The sequence below is a fragment of the Bos mutus genome, chromosome 17 (genome assembly GCF_027580195.1).
Source record: "Bos mutus isolate GX-2022 chromosome 17, NWIPB_WYAK_1.1, whole genome shotgun sequence".
Lineage (NCBI taxonomy): Eukaryota > Metazoa > Chordata > Mammalia > Artiodactyla > Bovidae > Bos > Bos mutus.
The window spans coordinates 24,001,769-24,026,674 of record NC_091633.1 but is presented as its reverse complement, the minus strand read 5'-3'; the positions used below and the strand labels follow the sequence as shown (position 1 = coordinate 24,026,674).

At 41.6% G+C, this 24,906-nt stretch overlaps 1 protein-coding gene across 1 annotated transcript in view; it reads right to left on the bottom strand.

The window, feature by feature from the left end:
• The window catches only part of TMEM132C (transmembrane protein 132C), a 452,942-nt gene that overhangs the window by 155,905 nt on the left and 272,131 nt on the right, over nt 1-24,906 (bottom strand). The window contains exon 3 of the mRNA XM_070386332.1: nt 17,881-18,027. Within this exon, the coding sequence (XP_070242433.1) occupies nt 17,881-18,027 (147 nt within the window). The remainder of the gene's footprint in view (nt 1-17,880; nt 18,028-24,906) is intronic.

Genomic DNA, 24,906 nt, shown 5'->3' with positions numbered 1-24,906 from the left:
TTGGGTGAATTTCATTCGTAGGAGTTTGCCTTGCAGGTTTTCTGTGCTATCTTCAAATAGCTCTTACAGAAGGAACTCAGTCTGGGCTATTTTTTTCAGGGAAAAGCAGATTATCTTCGTGGATCATTCCCAGAAGCTCTGCCGAAAGTGTTTACATGCAGCAGCTCTAAGCACACTCCAGAATTCCCCAAAACAAAGAGCTGTGAATAGAAGACAGGTCTGTGATCAAGGCTGCTAAAATGAATACCAATGGGCATCTTATTCACTAGTTTCAAAGATCTTTGCTTTTGGAAAAGCCCTTCTCCTTTTATGACTTGCCTGAATGACCTAATCTCCTCCAGAGGCAGAGCATCCCTGAAGTGTGATGACTGAGGGGCTTGGGGGTGGCAGCAGCAGCTGTTGCTCTGGGCAGAAGGAAGAGTGAGATGAGTGTCATTGGGTTTTTCTAGGGACGTGCATGGACCCAGAAGATATCCCCTGCCTAGCCCGGCTGGGGGATGCTTGGCTGGAAAGGAGGGAATACTATGTCCCAGACAGGTTTCCTGGTAGGGCTGATGCTTAATGAAAGCGAATGGTGAGTGAGAAAAAGGTACAGGAGGATGGAGCTGAGTTTATAACAGGTGCTAGAACAAAAGGGGTATCATGCCACTTGATCTCTTTAGAAGGCTCCCGTATGTGGTATACAAGGAAGGTGAGCTGAGTCTTTGCAAGGCCTGGCCTCACTTATAAGTCCCTCCTAAAGAGACACACCATCCATGTCCAGGTGGGCTATTTTGCTGTTGATTTGATGCCTCAAAGATACAGGCAATTAACCCCCTAAAGAAAACAGGCATGGTTTTACCCAAAGCGTAATGTACCACGGGCTCAAACTGGCCCCTTCTGCACAGTTCACTCGCTAATGGACTATTTTCCTGAACAATATTCCTTTTGTTTGATCTGCACAGTGATTTTAAAAATCTGAACTTTTACAAATCGAGAGATTTTCTAGGACAGTCAGCTGTTCTAGAGAAGTCCAGAGGTCAGGCAGCACTGGGCCTGTGTTCTCACCAGGGAAGTTTCCAGCATTCCCCCTCAGTGGATGCAGTTCTTCCTGCCCTCTGCCTACCTCTCCCACATGCAAGGCTCCCTGTCTGGCTCCCTTACGTCCGCAGCCTCTGGTTAAATGGTCCAACTCCCGTGTGGGCAGCTCTGTTTGAGCTCTGTCATGTGGGCACCCTTTCAGCTGGCAGTGACCACCCACACCTGTAACCTGGGTTTGCAAGTATCACCTGCAGCGTCTCCAGATCCCCTGCAGTCTCCTAGGAAGAAAGGGATGGGAAGGTACTATACAGTCATGGAAATGTACACCACTGACTTACTTATATGAAATAGGTAGGAATAGACCACCAAGAAGCCTTACAATATACGGCTCTGTAAATTAATTCAGGTTCATCTGTTTAATAAGTTGTTAGGCAGATAATTAACAAATTAAGTTTGGGGCAGGCAAAGGGCTTTGGCAATGTTAACTTACAAAAGAGGCTCTGTCACAGAATGATGGCAACTGTATAAAATTACACGTATAAAAGTATTTATATTTATGGGGCTTCCCTGGAGGCTCAGATGATAAAGAATTTGCCAGCAATGCTATAGACTTGGGTTCAATCCCTGGGTTAGGAAGATACCCTGGAGAAGAGAATGGCAACCCACTCCAGTACTCTAGCCTGGAGAATTCTAGACAAGAGGAGGCTGGCTGGCTACATACAGTCCATGGGGTCACAAAGAGTCAATGACTGAGTGACTAACAATACTACTTCTATTTATATTTATGGTAATAGTTACATAAGATGTGGAATATGGGTTTATTTTCTTAATTGTTTAAAAAGACTTTTTTTGATGTAGGCTGTTTTTAAAGTCTTTATTGAATTTGTTACAATATTGCTTCTGTTTTATGTTTTGACTTTTGGCCATGAGAGACCTTAGTTTCATGACCAGGGGTCAAACCCGCACCCCCTGTATTGGAAGGAAAAGTCTTGACCATTGGAACACAAGGGAAGTCTCAGGAATATGGGTTTAAAATGTGCTTTTAATACATGTTTCTGATTATAAGTGACATAGGGGCACTGAAGAAAATAAAAGATAAAGGAGGGAAAAAAAGAGAACATCTTCATTTGGGACTAGTGTATCTTTAGTATCACCTGGGTATTTGCTAATCTCTGGCTTAAAGCTCAACATTCAGAAAACTAAGATCATGGCATCTGGGCCCATCACTTCATGGGAAATAGATGGGGAAACAGTGAAAACAGTGGCAGATTTTATTTTTTGGGCTCCAAAATCACTGTAGATGGTGATTGCAGCCATGAAATTAAAAGACGCTTACTCCTTGGAAGGAAAGTTATGACCACCCTAGATAGCATATTCAAAAGCAGAGACATTGCTTTGCCAACAAAGGTCCGTCTAGTCAAGGCTATGGTTTTTCCAGTGGTCATGTATGGATGTGAGAATTGGACTGTGAAGAAAGCTGAGTGCTGAAGAATTGATGCTTTTGAACTGTGGTGTTGGAGAAGACTCTTGAGAGTCCCTTGGACTGCAAAGAGATCCAACCAGTCCATTCTAAAGGAGATCAGTCCTGGGTGTTCATTGGAAGGACTGATACTGAAGCTGAAACTCCAGTACTTTGGACACCTCATGCGAAGAGTTGATTCATTGGAAAAGACCCTGATGCTGGGAGGGATTGGGGGCAGGAGGAGAAGGAGACGACAGAGGATGAGATGGCTGGATGGCATCAGCAACTCAATGGACTTGAGTTTGAGTGAACTCTGGGAGATGGTGATGGACAGGGAGGCCTGGTGTGCTGTGATTCATGGGGTTGCAAAGAGTCGGACACGACTGAGTGATGGAACTGAACTGAACTGAACTGAACCTCAAGGTCAAGTGCCAAGCTTTCTGTTGGTAATACCAGCCAGCTAGACATCAATCCCCTGGAGAAAGATATGGCAACCCCCTCCAGTAGTCTTGCCTGGAAAATTCCATGGGGAGAGGAGCCCGGAGGGCTACAGTCCATGGGGTCGCAAAGAGTTGGACATGACTGAGCAACAGAGCACACGAACATAGACATCAATAATATTTGTTCCTGTATATTGAATTTTAATTCACGCAACGAATATGAGACTTTCCTGTGTATTTATAGACAGGAAGGTTATTTTAGAAGAAAATATTAAAAATATTATTTGCACAAATGTCCAAGTGATGGACACTCTTTCTGCCTCTGAGTGTCTTCATTTCTTTTCTTTATCTGCCCAATGGCATGAATCTCAGTTCCTGAAACCATGGGAATGAGTTCCTGAAATAACGTACACAAAGCATTTTGTAAAATGTCAGGAACTATGAAATACAGAGTATTATTTTGTATGTTGTCAAGCATTACAAAACATGCAGAATATTACTGTTATTTAAGTTTCTATTTCTGAGATAATGTGTTTGCTTCCCCAGAGAGATATATTCCCCCTGAATGAATGCTAATGTTAAAAAAAAAAACCTAATATGGAACTTTTAAAATGCATAAGTGAACCCATTTAAATACAGGTGTTCAGGAGATAACAGCACAGGTGTGTGTGGCCAGGTTGGGGATCTTGCAGGTGGCACTCAGTGACCCTCGTGGGAGTCAGTCTCACTCAGAGCCATAGAAGATGCCCAGCATGGAGTTACCAGTTAACTTAAAAGAATGCCCATCGACCGGCACATGTAAGGATACTCAATGCTAATGACCAGAGAAATGCAAATCACAGCCACAATGAGGTATCCATCACAATAGTCGGAATGGCCATCATCAAAAAGTCCGCAAATAATACATGCTAGAGAGGGTGTGGGGAAAAGGGAAGATTAGTACACTGTTGGTGAGAATGTAAATTGTTGCAGCCACTGTGGAAAACTGTAGGGAAGTTTCTCAGAAAACTAAAAATGGAATTACCAAATGATCTGGCAACCCCACTCCTGGGCAAAACTCGAGAAGATACATGCACTCCTATGTTCACCGCAGCATTATTTACAGTAGCCAAGACATGGGAACAATTTAAATATCCATCAATAGATGAATGGATAAGGAAGATGAGGTCCAGACACACAGTGGAATATTACATGGCCATAAAAAAGAATGAAATAACGCCACCTGCGGGCTTCCCTGGTGTCTCAGATGGTAAAGAATCTGCCTAAAATGCAGAAGACCTGGTGTTCCATCCCTGGGTTGGGAAGATCCCCTGGAGAAGGAAATGGCAACCCACTCCAGTATTTGCAGCAATTGTGGATGCAACTGGAGATTATACTAAGTGAAGTCAGGAAGAGAAAAACAAATATCATATGGTATCACTTACACGTGGAATCTAAAATATGACACAAATGAACTCATCTATGAAACAGAAACAGATTCACAGACAGAAAACAGACTGATGGTTGCCAAGGGAGAGGGGGTGTAGAGGAGGGAAGGACTGGGAGGCTGGGGTTAGCAGATGCAAACTGTGATATAGAGTATGGATAAACAACAAGGTCTTACCATATAGCACAGAGAACTATATTCAATACACCGTGATAAACCATAATGGAAAAGAACACGAAAGAATGTATATATATAAGCACACACATACATGTACAAGTGCATCGCTTTGCTGTGAGCAGAAATTAACCCTACAAATCAACTATACTTCAAAAAAATTAAATGAGTAAAATTTAAATAAAGAATGCCCACAGTTTACAGAAAACTCTAATCTTTGGCATTTCTCTTGAAGGAATGAACTTGGGAGAGTAAGGCTCAGAGAAAGCTTAGGGAAAAAGCATGGATTAGATAAAGGTGCAAACTTGTGGAGCCTGGACTCAACTGTGGCCTCCCTTCATGATGGACTTACTTCCCAGGCTTTATGAAATTCTTGATCCTCTAATGCTCAGATGAGCCCAAACCCCAGGTTTGGAAAAGCTTCAGAATGTGGAAGGGAGAGAAAAGAGCAAGTAGAAGATTCCTCTCAAAGAATGAACCCTTAGGGACTTTCAGTGATTAACTCTCCACACTTCCACTTCAGGGGGCACGGGCTCAATCCCTAGACAGGGAACTAAGATCTTGCATGCCACTGCCCAGCCCCCCAAAAAGAAACAACCCCTCCCCCAAAACAAAAACAAAACCCACAAAACCGCAACAATAAAACTTACACTCAAGAGAACCACAATATATGTTCCCTGTGCTTTTCATCCTCTTTGCCTGCAAAGAGGCACTGGCTTTGTTGATTCACTTAGAGTTATGGGGTTCAGAGAGGATGTTAATTGCTCCACTGGCCTCACAATCCGGATGGACGAAGTACAACCTAGTAGGCTGTGCACTGACGTTGTGTGATTGCCGAGATGCTCAGACTGTTACAACATTGATCTCGGAGGAGTGGAAACTAAATTCAACACAGTTAGGTGTGTATTTGGACCATGTGCAAGCTATCTTCCTGGATCTGAGGGCTTATGGGTGTGGCTTCAGGAAAGAGTGAACAGGATGCTTCAGAGCTGCTGGACTTCAGGAGAAAAGTGGTCCCTTGAAACAGCTATTTTAATGGATGGTCTTCCTTCCAAGTTCTCTATTCCAACCGTATATGCTGCTGCTGCTGCTGCTAAGTCGCTTCAGTCGCACTCCGTGCGACCCCAGAGACACAGCCCACCAGGCTCCCGCGTCCCTGGGATTCTCCAGGCAAGAACACTGGAGTGGGCTGCCATTTCCTTCTCCAATGCAGGAAAGTGAAAAGTGAAAGTGAAGCCGCTCAGTTGTGCCCAACTCTTAGTGACCTCAGGGACTGCAGAGCCCACCAGGCTCCTCTGTCCATGGGATTTTCCAGGAAAGAGTACTGGAGTGGGTTGCCATTGCCTTCTCCCCAACTGTACATAGAGGAGGTTGTTCCCCCAGGAAAAGAAGCAGGGGCCTTTACATTTCTGAGAATCGCAAGTTGGGTTTGTTAGAAGCAAACCTTAAGATGAGGATTCACTTGTAAGTGATGGAGAAGGGAAGCTTTTCCAGGAAAAACTGGTAAGAGAGAGGGGAACAATTCATGCAAGGGAAAGGTATGATTTCAGGAAAAGTCCCAGCCTTATTCTGCTCCTGTGGGAGCCCTGGCTATCAGTCACCACTCGGAGTTCTTTGTACCAGGGGAAAGGGAGCTTGGCTTTCATGCTCCACATTCACCCATCATTTGCAAGGTCTGCCCCAGGAAGAAGAAAACTCCCATGGTTTCCCAGAAATCTTCATGAGTATGCAAAAGGGTTCCAGGGGCTCCAGGTACCGATCTGAAGGATGCAGGTGCAGGCTTTTAGATCAAGTATTACAGATGGAATTGTGTCTCCCAACTGCGACATTCATATGTGGGTACCCTAAACTTCAATGTAACTGCATTTACAGATAGGGTTTTAAAAATGTAATTAACTCATGGTTTTTCTGGGGGAGAGTTTATAGTTGCTTTGGGCATCCCTGGTGGCTCAGCAGTAAAGAATCCACCTATAACGCAGGAACCACGGGTTTGATCCCTAGATTGGGAAGATCCCCTGGAGGAGGGCACAGCAACCCACTGAAGTATTCTTGTTTGGAGAGCTCCATGGACAGAGGAGCCTGGCTGCCTACTCTCCTTAGGGTCATGAAGAGTCAGACATAGCTGAAGAAATTTAGCATGCATGCACAGAGTTGCTTTACAATGTTGTGTTAGCTTTTGCTGTACAATGAAGTGAATCAATGATATGTACACATATATCATACAGTGGGGAGAAGGCAATGGCAACCCACTCCAGTACTCTTGCCTGGAAAATCCCATGGACAGAGGAGCCCGGTAGGCTGCAATCCATGGGGTCATAGGAGTTGGACACAACTGAGCAACTTCACTTTCACGTTTCACTTTCATGCATTGGAGAAGGAAATGGCAACCCACTCCAGTGTTCTTGCCTGGAGAATCCCAGGGACGGGGGAGGCTGGTGGGTAGCCGTCTATGGGGTCACACAGAGTCGGACATGACTGAAGCGACTTAGCAGCAGCAGCAATAATATGGATGGCCCTTAAAGAGATTATGCTAAATGAAATAACCCAGCACACAAGGACAAATATTGTGTGATTCCACCTATATGAGGCATCTAGAATAGTCAAATTCAGAGAGTCAAAGTAGAACAAGGGTTGCCAGGGTTGTGGGGAAGAGGGAGTGGGGAATGATTGTTTAACGGGCATAGAGTTTCCAGTTTGGAAAAATGGAAAAGTTCTAGAGCTGGACAGTGGTAATAATTACACAACAATGTGATGCATCTAATGACACAGAATTCTACTCTTAAAATGGTTAAAGTAGCAAATTTTATGTTATGTATATTTTGCCACAAAAAAAAAAAAGGAGGCAGAAGGGAAAAATTCTGGACACACTTTAGATGTAGAACTTACACTGTATCAAATGTTATTGGGAAATCTGAAATAAATCAGCTCCTTGTTTAACAAACCTTGAAAGATACATATAATTAAGGCTACATGGAGTTATAAGGATAGGGTCCCAACCTGACCAGACTAGTGTCCCAACAAGAAGAGGAAGCGACATCTGAGCTCTCTCTCTTTCCAAATGGACACGCAGTGGAGAGACCATGTAAGGACAAGGCAAGAAGGTCAGGAAGAGAGGGCTCGCCAGAAACCAACATTAACAGCACCTTGATCCCGGACTTTTGGCCTCTAGAAGGGTAAAAGGATAAATGTATGCTGTATAAGCCACTCAGTTTGTGGTGTAACAGTTTGTGCTGTAATACCCAGTTTGTTACAGCAAGAGCTGACTAATACACTCACATAGGTGCAGAGAGGCAGTGTAAACGTTTCAAGAGGAACCAGAACAGGGCAGTGACCACCACACGGGGTGACTCACTGGTTATATTTCCTATTATGATAAGAATATGCATAAATTATGCCCCTGTTCTAATCACCAAGGAAATGACTTTTAACAATTCTTATAGTTTTGTACTTATTGTAATGCATATTGAAACTAACTTAAGTATACAATTTCAAGGTCATTATTACTAAGAATGAAGGGAAACTTTTAAAAACCAGAGCAATAAATAGACAATTTAAAGAAAACTCTTGGGACTTACCTGGTGGTTCAGTGGTTAAGACTCCAAGCTTCCAATGCAGTAGGCCTGGGTTCAATCCCTGGTAAGGGAACTAGATCCTGCATGCTGCAATTAAAGATCCTGTGTGCCACAACTAAGACCTGGCACAGCAAAATAAATAAAAGAAAATAAACACTATAAAAGAGAAAACTCTCGTGTAGTGGTCTAAGTGGTACATGATAAAGTACGATTTGGGACAAGTTTTTGGCTATTGCTAAGATTCCACTGGTGTTGACCATTTTCTAAGCTGATTCTACAGCCTTCCCTGCAATATCCTTTGAATAAATCCCTCTTCTGCTGAAATAAGTCGGGATCACCACTTTAGGAACATTTAAGAACTCTCACTAATACAGGTAGAACCATAAAATTTCCCTTTTAATCAACTAGCTTAAGTCGAATTGAAAGAGTAAATCAATTGGAAGATTAGGGTAGGAGATAAACAACTGAGAAAATGAGAGGTTAAACTATGGGTCTGTAATTCACATCCTGCCATGAGAGGGCCAAGCTTACCTTTCCAGACTAACCCCTGAAACTCCTTATGGTGTTACTTCCAGCCCAGGACCATCACTCACCCTCACACATCTAAACATTTGCCATCTTCCTCCTCTGCCTGGAATGCCATCATGCTTTATCTCTGCATATTCAATTCTTTCCTTCTGCCCTGGGAGAGTTCACAGACAAGTCCTCTCCAATTTGCAGAGTATCTGAGGTGAGACAGGCAGTGTGAAATGACTCCCAGTCATCCCCATCTCCTGGTACTCATCCACTCTCTCCTTGGTCATTACCTCCCCTTGAATGGAGCCCAGATCGCTAATGAAATAAGACACAACCAATATGTCACTTGCAAGATTAGGTTATAAAATATTATGACTTCCCTTTGCTGGCATTTTCTTTCTCCCTGTGTCATTCCATGTGCTTGCCCTGATGGAGAGGGATGCCCAGTAAGGAACAAGACACTGATGTCCTCTGTCCAGCAATCCTTGAACCTGAATCCTCCCAATAGCCACATGAACTAGGGAGTGGATTCCTGAGCCTTCAGATGAGACCAGCCAAGCCTGACCGACACTGTGATTATAGCCTAGTGAGATATCCTCACAGTTTCCCAGGTGGCAAAGTGGTAAGATTCCTCCTGTCAATGCAAGGGCCATGGGTTAATCCCTGGTCTGGGAAGATTCCACATGCTGCAGGACAGCTAAGCCTGTGTGCCACAACTACTGAGCCTGTGTTCTAGATCTTTGTCCTCCACAAGAGAAGCCACCACAGTGAAAAGCCTGGACACTGCAACTAGAGAGTAGCCTCCACTTGCTGCAACTAAAGAAAGCCTGAGTGCAGCAAAGAAGACCCAGCATGGCCATAAATAAATGAAAATAAACCTTTTTTTTAAAAAGGGCTATTTAAGCCTGGAGACAAGGATTGAGAAGATGCAAGAAAGGTTTAACAAGGACCTAGAAGAAATAAAAAAGAGTCAATATATAATGAATAATGCAATAAATGAAATTAAAAACACTCTGGAGGCAACAAATAGTAGAATAACAGAGGCAGAAGATAGGATTAGTGAATTAGAAGATAGAATGGTAGAAATAAATGAATCAGAGAGGATAAAAGAAAAATGAATTAAAAGAAATGAGGACAATCTCAGAGACCTCCAGGACAATATTAAATGCTACAACATTCGAATCATAGGGGTTCCAGAAGAAGAAGACAAAAAGAAAGACCATGAGAAAATACTTGAGGAGATAATAGTTGAAAAATTCCCTAAAATGGGGAAGGAAATAATCACCCAAGTCCAAGAAACCCAGAGAGTCCCAAACAGGATAAACCCAAGGCGAAACACCCCAAGGCACATAATAATCAAATTAACAAAGATCAAACACAAAGAACAAATATTAAAAGCAGCAAGGGAAAAACAACAAATAACACACAAGGGAATTCCCATAAGGATAACAGCTGATCTTTCAACAGAAACTCTTCAAGCCAGGAGGGAATGGCAAGACATACTTAAAATGATGAAAGAAAATAACCTACAGCCCAGATTATTGTACCCAGCAAGGATTTCATTCAAGTATGAAGGAGAAATCAAAAGCTTTTCAGACAAGCAAAAGCTGAGAGAATTCTGCACCACCAAACCAGCTCTCCAACAAATACTAAAGGATATTCTCTAGACAGGAAATACAAAAACAGTGTATAAATTCGAACCCAAAACAATAAAGTAAATGGCAACGGGATCATACTTATCAGTAATTACCTTAAACGTAAATGGGTTGAACGCCCCAACCAAAAGACAAAGACTGGCTGAATGGATACAAAAACAAGACCCCTATATATGTTGTCTACAGGAGACCCACCTCAAAACAGGGGACACATACAGACTGAAAGTGAAGGGCTGGAAAAAGATTTTCCATGCAAATAGGGACCAAAAGAAAGCAGGAGTAGCAATACTCATATCAGATAAAATAGACTTTAAAACAAAGGCTGTGAAAAGAGACAAAGATGGTCACTACATAATGATCAAAGGATCAATCCAAGAAGAAGATATAACAATTATAAATATATATGCACCCAACACGGGAGCACCGCAGTATGTAAGACAAATGCTAACAAGTATGAAAGGAGACATTAACAATAACACAATAATAGTGGGAGACTTTAATACCCCACTCACACCTATGGATAGATCAACTAAACAGAAAATTAACAAGGAAACACAAACTTTAAATGATACAATAGACCAGTTAGACCTAATTGATATCTATAGGACATTTCATCCCAAAACAATGAATTTCACCTTTTTCTCAAGCGCACATGGAACCTTCTCCAGGATAGATCACATCCTGGGCCATAAAGCTAGCCTTGGTAAATTCAAAAAAATAGAAATCATTCCAAGCATCTTTTCTGACCACAATGCAGTAAGATTAGATCTCAATTACAGGAGAAAAACGATTAAAAATTCCAACATATGGAGGCTGAACAACACGCTGCTGAATAACCAACAAATCACAGATGAAATCAAGAAAGAAATCAAAATTTGCATAGAAACGAATGAAAATGAAAACACAACAACCCAAAACCTGTGAGACACGGTAAAAGCAGTCCTAAGGGGAAAGTTCATAAAAATACAGGCACACCTCAAGAAACAAGAAAAAAGTCAAATAAATAACCTAACTCTACACCTAAAGCAACTAGAAAAGGAAGAAATGAAGAACCCCAGGGTTAGTAGAAGGAAAGAAATCTTAAAAATTAGAGCAGAAATAAATGCAAAAGAAACAAAAGAGACCATAGCAAAAATCAACAAAACCAAAAGCTGGTTCTTTGAAAGGATAAATAAAATTGACAAACCATTAGCCAGACTCATCAAGAAACAAAGGGAGAAAAATCAAATCAATAAAATTAGAAACGAAAATGGAGAGATCACAACAGACAACACAGAAATACAAAGGATCTAAGAGACTACTATCAACAATTATATGCCAATAAAATGGACAACGAGGAAGAAATGGACAAATTCTTAGAAAAGTACAACTTTCCAAAACTGGACCAGGAAGAAATAGAAAATCTTAACAGACCCATCACAAGCACGGAAATTGAAACTGTAATCAAAAATCTTCCAGCAAACAAAAGCCCAGGTCCAGACGGCTTCACAGCTGAATTCTACCAAAAATTTAGAGAACAGCTAACACCTATCCTGCTCAAACTCTTCCAGAAAATTGCAGAGGAAGGTAAACTTCCAAACTCATTCTATGAGGCCACCATCACCCTAATACCAAAACCTGACAAAGATCCCACAAAAAAAGAAAACTACAGGCCAATATCACTGATGAACATAGATGCAAAAATCCTTAACAAAATTCCAGCAATCAGAATCCAACAACACATTAAAAAGATCATACACCATGACCAAGTGGGCTTTATCCCAGGGATGCAAGGATTCTTCAATATCCATAAATCAATCAATGTAATACACCACATTAACAAATTGAAAAATAAAAACCATATGATTATCTCAATAGATGCAGAGAAAGCCTTTGATAAAATTCAACACCCATTTATGATAAAAAAACTCCAGAAAGCAGGAATAGAAGGAACATACCTCAACATAATAAAAAAGCTATATATGACAAACCCACAGCAAACATTATCCTTAATGGTGAAAAATTGAAAGCATTTCCTCTAAAGTCAGGAACAAGACAAGGGTGCCCACTTTCACCATTACTATTCAATATAGTTTTGGAAGTTTTGGCCACAGCAATCAGAGCAGAAAAAGAAATAAAAGGAATCCAAATTGGAAAAGAAGAAGTAAAACTCTCACTGTTTGCAGATGACATGATCCTCTACACAGAAAACCCTAAAGACTCCACTAGAAAATTACTAGAGCTAATCAATGACTATAGTAAAGTTGCAGGATATAAAATCAACACACAGAAATCCCTTGCATTCCTATACACTAATAATGAGAAAACAGAAAGAGAAATTAAGGAAACAATTCCATTCACCATTGCAACAGGTAGAATAAAATACTTAGGAGTATATCTACCTAAAGAAACTAAAGACCTATATATAGAAAACTATAAAACACTGGTGAAAGAAATCAAAGAGGACACTAATAGATGGAGAAATATACCATGTTCATGGACTGGAAGAATCAATATAGTGAAAATGAGTATACTACCCAAAGCAATTTATAGATTCAATGCAATCCCTATCAAGCTACCAACAGTATTCTTCACAGAGCTAGAACAAGTAATTTCACAATTTGTATGGAAATACAAAAAACCTCGAATAGCCAAAGCGATCTTGAGAAAGAAGAATGGAACTGGAGGAATCAACCTACCTGACTTCAGGCTCTACTACAAAGCCACAGTTATCAAGACAATATGGTACTGGCACAAAGACAGAAATATAGATCAATGGAACAAAATAGAAAGCCCAGAGATAAATCCACACACATATGGACACCTTATCTTTGACAAAGGAGGCAAGAATATACAATGGATTAAAGACAATCTCTTTAACAAGTGGTGCTGGGAAATCTGGTCAACCACTTGTAAAAGAATGCAACTAGAACACTTTCTAACACCATACACAAAAATAAACTCAAAATGGATTAAAGATCTCAACGTAAGACCAGAAACTATAAAACTCCTAGAGGAGAACATAGGCAAAACACTCTCTGACATATATCACAGCAGGATCCTCTATGACCCACCTCCCAGAATATTGGAAATAAAAGCAAAAATAAACAAATGGGACCTAATTAACCTTAAAAGCTTCTGCACATCAAAGGAAACTATTAGCAAGGTGAAAAGACAGCCTTCAGAATGGGAGAAAATAATAGCAAATGAAGCAACTGACAAACAACTAATCTCAAAAATATATAAGCAACTCCTACAGCTCAACTCCAGAAAAATAAATGACCCAACCAAAAAATGGGCCAAAGAACTAAATAGACATTTCTCCAAAGAAGACATACAGGTGGCTAACAAACACATGAAAAGATGCTCAACATCACTCATTATCAGAGAAATGCAAATCAAAACCACTATGAGGTACCATTTCACGCCAGTCAGAATGGCTGCGATCCAAAAGTCTACAAATAATAAATGCTGGAGAGGGTGTGGAGAAAAGGGAACCCTCTTCCACTGTTGGTGGAATGCAAACTAGTACAGCCACTATGGAGAACAGTGTGGAGATTCCTTAAAAACTGGAAATAGAACTGCCTTATGATCCAGCAATCCCACTGCTGGGCATACACACTGAGGAAACCAGAAGGAAAGAGAGACACGTACGCCAATGTTCATCGCAGCACTGTTTATAATAGCCAGGACATGGAAGCAACCTAGATGCCCATCAGCAGATGAATGGATAAGAAAGCTGTGGTACATATACACAATGGAGTATTACTCAGCCATTAAAAAGAATACATTTGAATCAGTTCTAATGAGGTGGATGAAACTGGAGCCTATTATACAGAGTGAAGTAAGCCAGAAGGAAAAACACCAATACAGTATACTAACACATATATATGGAATTTAGAAAGATGATAACAATAACCCTGTGTACGAGACAGCAAAAGAGACACTGATGTATAGAACAGTCTTATGGACTCTATGGGAGAGGGAGAGGGTGGGAAGATTTGGGAGAATGGCATTGAAACATGTAAAATATCATGTATGAAACGAGATGCCAGTCCAGGTTCGATGCACGATACTGGATGCTTGGGGCTAGAGCACTGGGACGACCCAGAGGGATGGTATGGGGAGGGAGGAGGGAGGAGGGTTCAGGATGGGGAACACATGTATACCTGTGGCGGATTCATTTTGATATTTGGCAAAACTAATACAATTATGTAAAGTTTAAAAATAAAATAAAATTAAAATAAATAAATAAATAAAAAGGGCTATTTACTTACATAAATCCACTGCCTGCTAATGAACACATTCCCTTTAATCTGCATAATCAACACTAATCTTGTGGGGTTAATTAGATTTTATGTGCATTTGATTCAGGAGACTTAATTCAATTTCTGTTCTTCTGCTTAGAGCAAGGGACCCATGCACACATCTCCTTCTGACCATGTTTTCACAAGTTGAGACATTTGGACACCCAACCCTCACCCCCAGATGTACTAAGAATCTTTCTTGGGAGCATGATGGTGAAGGCTGGTGTTTGATCTAGTAAGCTGTTCAGGACACCAGATGTGTTTTTTGGCTGCACAATGAAGGCAGGATGGAGGAAGAAGTTTTACAAGTAAAAGAACTGGGTGTTTCTCAGTGAAGTGGAGCATTTGCAGAGTTTTTCTTGGCAGCCTTGGCGTATTCACTGAAGAAAATATGTCCAATAATGGAACTGGATGTTTCTTCCTATAGTGCTAATCCCTTCAAGAAGAGATGCTGACAGACTGCATCACTAAAAAATGATCGAACTTTTTGAGTCTAAGAAGCCACCTTAAGCAAAACAAAAGTGGACAAGTTGTCTCCTGCCTGTGGAAGGTAGTTTGCATGCATGCATGCTAAGTCGCTTCAGTTGTGTCTGACTCTGTGTGACCCCATGGACAGTAGCTTTACCAGGCTCCCCTGTCCACGGAATTCTCTAGGCAAGAGTGCTGGAGTGGGTTGCCATTGCCTTCTCCAGGAAGGTAGTTTAGTGCTGCATTATCTATAAGAATCCAACTTGGAAACAAGTTAAATATCCTCAAATATGGATATCGTGATTAATGTAGAGTTAAATCTATGTGCTGCTGCTGCTAAGTCGCTTCAGTCATGTCTGACTCTGTGCGACCCCATAGATGGCAGCCCACCAGGCTCCTCCATCCATGGGATTTTCCAGGCAAGAGTACTGGAGTGGGTTACCATTGCCTTCTTTGAAATCTATGTGATGGAATCTTAAAAGTTTTTTGAGGAAATAATGTCAAAGGAAGATGTTATCAATATAAGCGAAATTTAGGGACTTGCAGGGGGCAGGGGTTTGATCCCTGGGTGGGGACAAAGATCCCACATGTTGCATGGCATGGGCAATATATATATATATATATATATATATATATAGTTAATCCCGTCAAGAAAACACGCTGACAGACTGTATCAAGAGCCCTAAAACACAATCAAACTTTTTGATTCTAAGAAGCCACCTTAAGCAAAAGAGAAATGGACAAGTCGAAGAAGCCACCTTAAGCAAAAAAGAAATGGACAAGTCGACTATATATTTATATATAAATATATACATATTGGCCATGGTGGCACTGATGGTAAAGAATTCACCTGCTGATGCAGGAGATGCAAGAGATGCAAGTTTGATTTCTGGGTCAGGATGATCCCCTGAAGAAGGGCATGGCAACTCATTCTGGTATTTTTTCCTAGAGAATCCCATGGACAGAGGTGGGCTACAGTCCACAGGGCTGCAGAGTCAGACACTACTGAGTGACTGAGCACACACAATGTGTGTGTGTGTGTGTGTGTGTGTGTGTGTATGAAATGTTTAAGATATTAAGCAACAGGATATATACTATGATACCAGATTTGTTTAAAAAAAGTAAATCTACTACATATTTATTATACACAAATGTTATCTATGTATAATATGTGGGAAGAAAATGAACCAACATATTAGCAGTGGATTATCCTTAGGTAGAAGTGATGCGTGTGTGCATATTAAGTCACTTCAGTTGTGTCTGACTCTACACGACCCTATGGACTGTAGACTGCCAGGCTCCTCTGTCTGTAGAATACTCCAGGTAAGAATACTGAAGTGGGTTGCCATGCCTCCCCCAGGGGATCTTCCCGATCAAGACATGGGATCGAACCCATGTCTCTTACGTCTCCTGCATTAGCAGTTCGGTTCATCACCATTAGCATCACCTGGGAAGTCCCTAGGTAGAAGAGATACTGATACATCATTTTAGTTTCTTTCTTGTCTAACTATTTTCACAAATATTCTCAGATGAGTAAGTGTTGATTTTATACAGGGAAAGCAATTATGTTAAATAATAATCCAGGATGTCTATCTAGAAGCTCACAGAGCATCCTTTATGCATTGTTGCCACTGAGAGTCACCTTTCATTTTTATATTCCTCTTCACTGAAGACTAAGTCTAATCCTTTATGATCCTGACACCAGTTCTGATGTGTGTCTTTTTTTCCACCACCACTACACAATTCTCTGACCAGCTGGCTGTCCTACAATTCAACTCAATTCTGACACTCTCTACTGACAGTGTCTGATCCCAAAGGTTGAGGGCTCAGTTCCATGAGACCACTCCCACCTTCAGATGCCAACTGCAAGCCCAACTTGTTACCTATGCTTCTGACCGATCTATTATAGATCGAAGGATCCCATGACCCCCTCCTTGGGTTCCTTTAATTAGCTAGAGTGGCTCACAGAACTCAGAGAAACACTTCGCTTACTAAAATACTGGTTATTATGAAAGGCTATAACTCAGGAATAGCCAGATGAAAGACACGCACAGAGCGAGGTATGGGCAAGTTCCCAGGCCCTCTCCAGGCGCTACTGTCCCTGAGTCTCCACCTGATCACCACCCCGGAAGCTCTCCAAACTCAGTCTTTTGTTTTGTTTTTAAAGAGGCTTCATTCCATGAGCACCATTGATTAACTCATATTGGCCACTGGCTACTGAACTCAGTCTTCAGTCCCCCTCTCCACCCAGGAGGCCAGGAGGTGGGGCTGAATACTCCAGGCTTCTAATCACAGCCTTGGTTCCCCTGGCAACCAGCCTGCATCTTAAGGTGAACTAGGAGGCTTTCCAAAAGTCACCTTATTGACATAAACAAGAGTCACTTTGATGTTCTCATCCTTGTAAAGTCCAAGGGTTTTCAGAGCTCTGTGCCAGGAACAGGCACAAAGACCAAATATGTATTTCTTAGTATAAATCACAGAATCACACACTTTGCACAAAGGGCGAACACGTTGTAAGAAAGCAGCCTCTGATAAGCAAGGGCAACCGGAGATGCCACAGCCTCCAGGACATGAGTGTATATGAGGAGAATGAATGAGCCTGCACAAAGCAGACTAGACCTTGCAAGCTAATCTCTGTTTCAAAACCCGAAGAGGAGAGACCCTGGGAATCAGGGCCCTGCCCTTCCTACCGGAGATGCCAAAAGGTCCTGCTGGTGATGTTAAGTGTCTCCAGATTGTCGAACCAAGGTGTGACAGCTCGACTAAGCAGTGGTTAACGTGAGTCTAAGGCAGGGCTCTTAGGTGGAGAACGGGTCTTGGAAGCCTGGGTCGCCAATCGAGAGGGAGCCCCTCCCTCTTACCTGTTGCGCGCGCCTGGCGCCAGTCGCTGGCACACCACAGCGGTGGTGGCGTGTTTGCCTCCGTTCCCCATCTCCTGCTTGACGTCCCACTGCCGAGGCTCGCTGGTCCGCGTGCTCAGGATGTTCACCCCCTTCTTCACCTTGGCTCTGCGGAGATGAAGAGGGCAAGAGAGAGAGAACCGAGAGATTAATGACTCGGCCTTTCCAAATGCGCCCATGCTCCACTCAGCTGAGCGCCCTGCCTTTTCATTTTTCTTCTTTTATTTCATATCCAGTGGCACCCACAGACAAGGGGGTCCTAGAGGGGTAGGATGAGGATTGGTGATTGGAGTGGGCGGGGATCTTCCCACAGACCCAGGAATCGTGGAATTTGCTGTTCAGATCTGATGAGGGAAGAGGGCCCCCCGACAGACCCCCAAACCAAGGAGTAGCACAGCCAAGGGGTCAGGAGAAAAGCACGTCTGCACAGGCTAGTCATTCTCAATCAGGGGTGGCTATGTCCTGCAGGGACCACGTGCTGATGTCTGGAGACATCTTTGGTTGTCTCAACTATGGGGGTAGGGCTGGCATCTAGGGAGCAGCTAAAAGAGCCTCCCAAGGCACAGAACAGTGTCCCCCAACATGAGTTAACAAGTTCCAAGTGCCCAATGTGCCCAGGTTCAGAAACCCTGGTGGAGGTGCACACGCTGCTTTCTCCACTTCATAGCTATGTGACTTTGGATAAATAATAAACTCTTTGTGTCTTACTTTCTTCCTCTGTAAATGGATATGTTAATAGTAACCTATGCTATAAAGCTGTTGTGATGATGAAATGTATTATTAATAACATATATAAAGAAATCAGAACAGTGCCAGGTATACAACAAGCACTTAATAAATGTTATTGTTGTATTGCTCCAGGGAGGTCCCTGACCTGCTTCATGTGACCTGCCAGGTCTCCTCTGGAAATAAGCTCGGCTGAATACACTATCCATGGACTTTTTAAAAAGACAAAGTGCTTCTCTTAGAATTGTTGTTTTGGCCACATCTCTTAGCCTTTCTGAACCTCAGTCTTCCCATCAATAAACTGGTGAGAAAAGCAGCAGATTGAACACAAATACCTACTTTTCCTTTCTTCCCAAATTCCATTTAAAGTGAGTTGAGGGGACTATTTTTATTTTTATTTATTTTATTTTTTAATTTTTTTTATTTTATCTTGTTTATTTTTGGTGGCACTGAGTCTTCATTGCTGCATGTGGGCTTTCTCTGGTTGCCGTGAGGGGGCAACTCTCTAGTTGTGTGTGGGCTACTCATGGCAGTGGCTTCTCTTGTGGAGCATGGGCTCCAGGACATGTGAGTTTCAGTAGTTGGCACACAGGCTCGACTGCCCCCTGGCCTGTGTGATCTTTCTGGACCAAGGACTGAACTCATGTCCCCTGCACTGGCAGGCAGAGTCTTACCCACTGGACCACTAGGGCAGTATGAGGGGACTACTTTTAAAGACCCAGGAAGATAAGGAGGAGAGATGCAGCAAATGTAAATGACTTGGAGACCTGAACGCTGATGTCCAATGGGGTGAAATCATCAGCTGAACTTCCAAACTAAGTTGTGAGCTGTCGGCGAGAATAGCTAAGAACCGATAGAGTTTAGACCATGAAATCTCCCCGTCTCAGTGGGACCACTAAAAGTGGGAGTCTATGAGGGCTAAAATATGGAGGATTAGCGAAAAGTGTGTTTATGAAGAAGCCAGATATAAATGCCCTTCTGTTTCCCTGTAACAGGGTGGCTGCCAGACTCCCCATCAGGCCTGAGGGACCATGAAGACCCGAGACTCAGGTTACCATGCCGCAAAATATGTGTGGAGTCACGTGACACAGTGACTGGGACTTTGTCCCCAAAGCTGGACTTTCACCCTCTGGGAGAAATACCATATTCTAGATCATCAGGTACTGGTCCTGCAGCCTCTCCAACCAGCCAGCCAGGTTGCTGTTCAGCAAAGCTTGTAGTCAGCAAGTCCCACTCATGGACTCAGAGCTTCTAATGGATTTTTAGGCCCTCATTTTTTCTTTACATAAGCAAACAAGAATCAAGAAGCTTAGGACTCTGAGAAAAGTTTCTACATGACACAGGGAACAAAGTAAAAAAAAAAAAAAGAAAGAAAGAAAGCAAAAGAAATCTGTAGAAAATATAGCCTATGCAGGAAAGACCAAAATTAGCAAAATACACAATCGTTCACATTCACAGAGCCATTAGAGAAGATACTGCAGTCCTGAAACAAAAACAGACTGCTATCTAGTAAACCCAAAAGGGGAAAGAAATGAGCCCTTGGAAATTAAAAAATAGTATAGCAGAATTGGAGAAGGAAATGGCAACCCACTCCAATATTCTTGCCTGGAGAATCCCATGGGCAGAGGGGCCTGGTGGGCTACAGTCTGTGAGGCTGCACAGAGTCGAACACGACTGAGCGACTAACACACACAGAAATGGAAAGTCAGTGGAATGGTTGATGGATAGAGTTGAAGACATATGTTTTAGGAAGTAGAAAAAAAAAAAAAAAATGGAAGAGAATTACTTTGAGGTTCAACATCTTAGCAATATAAAAACACACAAAAGGGAGAGCAGGAATCACCAATGCAGTAATTTAAAGAAATTTACCCAAATGAAAGGATAGTAGTGTCCAAATAGGAAGGTCTAACTGGGTGATGAACCCAAGACAGAGGACCGATACAGCTCAGGACACTGAATACAGATAGGTGAATTCTGCAGTCCTCCGGACCGAGAAAGGATCAGCCATCAGAATGGATACAAGATTCACCACAGTCACTCTGGGAACTAGAAGGTGATCAAAAATACCTTCAGGAGTTCCCTGGTGGTCCAGTGGTTAAGAACCCACCTGCCAATGCAGGGGATATGGCTTGGATCCCTGGTCTGGGAAGATCCCACATGCTGCACGTCAACCAAGCCTGTGTGCCACAGCTACTGAAGCCCATCCTTCCTAGAACACATTCTCTGCAACAAGGGAAGCTGCCACAATGAGTAGCCCCCTACTTGCCACAGTTAGAGAAAGAAAAATTTTAAAAATCTTCAAAAATCAAAGTGGAAATGATTTCCAACCTACCATTTGATATCCAGCCTACTGATGAAGAAAACATTTCGGATATGCAAGTTCTCCAAAAATTGACTTCCTACACCCTTGCTCAGAAAACTAATTGAGGATGTGCTCCATCAAACAAGGGGGTAAATATAGAAAGAAATTGTGAGACCCAGGAAGTGAAGATAAAAAAAAACATGACAGAGATGCACAGTAGGTTCATGGTGAACAGAGGTCCTGGATAATAGCTGAGCACCAGCGTGGACAAGAGTCTGTCTATGATGTCTCCAGGAAACTGCAAATTTCCTTATAAAGTCGATGTGAAAATATTTGAATGGAGATATAATGGAGATTGGGGACTAAATAAGAGCAAAGAGTTGGGGACTAAATAAGAACCAAACACAGAAAATGAAGAAAAATAATAAAACCAAATTAGGTTTTAATTTTGGGACTACACCATTATTATGCAGAAGAGTCATCATTATTTAATACTTGGTTTTACTGTGATTAGTACACGTACTTATAATATTTTAAACAGATTATTAATCTAGATAATCTAAATAAAAAGTTTTAATGGCGAGATGGAGACACAGAAAAGATGGGGAGAAAAGATAGATTCTTATTCTTCATAGTGAAATATTTTATAGCTATTGCCTAAAGCTAAACAAATGAATGAGGGAGGGATGGTTTGGATATTGGGATTAGCAGATGCAAACTAGTGTATATAAGATAAATAAAAAAAACAAGGTCTTACTGCAGAGCACAGGGAATTCTATACAACATCTTACGATAAACCGTAATGAAAAAGAATATGAAAAAGATTGTATATATATGTAAAACTAAATCCCTTTGTTGTGCAGCAGAAAGTAACACAACACTTTAATGAAATAAATTTTTAAAAATGAAGAATGATCAACCTTATGTTGCTTAGTGATGCCATAAATGCCAAACAAGTAGGAATTTTGCTTCTGTATGTGGAGAAAGGCTGTAGAAGGGAACAACATACTGCAATATTTTTTTGCAAAATAATTTGTAATTTTGAAATAGGTTGATAGTTTGAGATTAACAGGAAGTAAAGAATTCTTATACACCTTCCCCCAGCTTCCCCCTGTAATGTTCTCATACGTGGTCATAGTACATTTTCAAAACCAGGACACTGACGCTGCTACCATGCTATGAACTGACGTTCACACCCTGTTTACATGTCACTGGTATTCATGTGCACTTTTATAAAAATATTTTACTGAAGTATAGTTGGTTTACAATGTGGTGTTATTATCTGCTGTATAGCAAAGTGATTCCATTATGTACTATATATCTATATATAAATATAGATATATAAATATGCATATATTCTTTTTCACATTCTTTTCCATGATGGTTTATCACTGGATACTGAATAGAGTTCCCTGTGCCATACAGTAGGACCTTGTGCTTACTGTTCTGTGTCAGATAGTTTGCATCTGCTAATCCTAAACTCCCAATGTATCCCTCTGCTATTCCCATCCCCCTTGGCAACCACAAACCTGTTCTCTACATCCGTCAGCTGCATTTTGGGGGGGAGTGGTGTAGTTCTATAAAAATCATATCACATGTGTAGATTAAAGGAATCATCACCACACCAGAACACAGAAGAATTCCACCACCATAAAGACACTCCCTAATGTTACTCCTTAATAGTCATGCCCGCCCATCACTTAGCCCCCACAGACTCTGATCTGTTCTCTATTCCTGTAATTTTGCCACTTTGAGAATGCTAGATACAGTTTTTACCAACAAACTCTGCAGAATTATTTGATTTCTTAAACTACATGCAAAGTTATCTTATGAAAGGAATAGTTTAAAAAATTATACATGCACAGAGCCCTGTCCTGCTAACCTTACAAGTTGGAGGAGATAAATTGCTGTGAATAATTAACAGGCAAGATTTACTGAGCATGGACCCACCCGTCAGAACAAGACAAAGTTTCCCCCTCAGTCAGTCTCTCCCATCAGGAAGCTTCCATAAGCCTTTTATCCTTCTTCATCAGAGGGCAGACAGATTGAAAACCACAATCACAGAAAGCTAACCTGATCACATGGTCCACAGCCTTGTCTAACTCAATGACACTATGAGCCATGCTGTATAGGTCCACCCAAGATGGACAGGTCATGGTGGAGAGTTCTGACAAAACATGGACCACTGGTGAAGGAAATGGCAAACTACTTCAGTATTCTTGCCTTGAGAACCCATGAACAGTATGAAAAGGCAAAAAGACAGGACACTGAAAGATGAACTACCCAGGCCGGTCGGTGCCCAATATGCTACTGGAGATCAGTGGAGAAATAACTCCAGAAAGAAAGAAGAGACAGAGCCAAAGCAAAAACAACACCCAGTTGTGGATGTGACTGGTGGTGGAAGTAAAGTCCCATGCTGTAAAGAACAATATTGCACAGGAACCTGGAATGTTAGCTCCATGAATCAAGGCAATTTGGAAGTGGTCAAACAGGAGATGGCAAGAGTGATCGTCAACATTTTAGGAATCAGCAAACTAAAATGGACTGGAATGGGTGAATTTAACTCAGATGACCATTATATCTACTACTGTGGGCAAGAATCCCTTAGAAGAAATGGAGTAGCCATCATAGTCAACAAAAGAGTCCAAAATGCAGTACTTGGATGCAATCTCAAAAATGACAGAATGATCTCTGTTTGTTTCCAAGGCAAACCATTCAATACCACAGTAATCCAAATCTATGCCCTGACCAGTAATGCTGAAGAAGCTGAAGTTGAATGGTTCTGTGAAGACCTACAAGACTTTCTAGAACTAACACCCAAAAAAGATGTTCTTTCCATTATAGGGGACTGGAATGCAAAAGTAGGAAGTCAAGTAACACCTGGAATAACAGGTAAATTTGGCCTTGGAGTACAGAATGAAGCAGGGCAAAGGTTAACAGAGTTTTGCCAAGAGAATACGCTGGTCATAGTAAACACCCTCTTCCAACAACACAAGAGAAGACTCTACACATGGACATCACCAGATGGTCAACACCAAAATCAGATTGATTACACTGTTTGCAGCCAAAGATGGAGAAGCTCTAAACAGTCAGCAAAAACAAGACCAGGAGCTGACTGTGGCTCAGATCATGAACTCCTTATTGCCAAATTCAGACTTAAATTGAATAAAGTAGGGAAAGCCACTAGACCATTCAGGTATGACCTAAATCAAATTCCTTATGATTATACAGTGGAAGTGACAAATAGATTCAAGGGATTAGATCTGATAGACAGAGTGCCTGAAACTATGGACAGAGGTTTGTGACACTGTACAGAAAGCAGGGATCAAGCCCATCCCCAAGAAAAAGAAATGCAAAAAGGCAAAATGGTTGTCTGAGGAGGCCTTACAAATAGCTGTGAAAAGAACAGAAGCAAAAGGCAAAGGAGAAAAGAAAAGATATACCCATTTGAATGCAGAGTTCCAAAGAATAGCAAGGAGAGATGAGAAAGCCTTCCTCAGTGATCAGTACAAAGAAATAGAGGAAAACAATAGAATGGGAAAGACTAAAGATCCCTTCAAGAAAATTAGAGATACTAAGGGAACATTTCATGCAGATGGGCTCAGTAAAGGACAGAAATGGTATGGACCTAACAGAAGCAGAAGATATTAAGAAGAGGTGGCAAGAATACACAGAAGAACTGTACAAAAAAGATCTTTATGACCCAGATAATCACGATGGTGTGATCACTCACCTAGAGCCAGACATCCTGAAATGTAAAGTCAAGTGGGCCTTAGAAAACATCACTACAAACAAAGCTAGTGGAGGTGATGGAATTCCAGTTGAGCTATTCCAAATCCTGAAAGATAAAGATGATGCTGTGAAAGTGCTGCACTCAATATACCAGCAAATTTGGAAAACTCAGCAGTGGCCACAGGACTGGAAAAGGTCAGTTTTCATTCCAATCCCAAAGAAAGGCA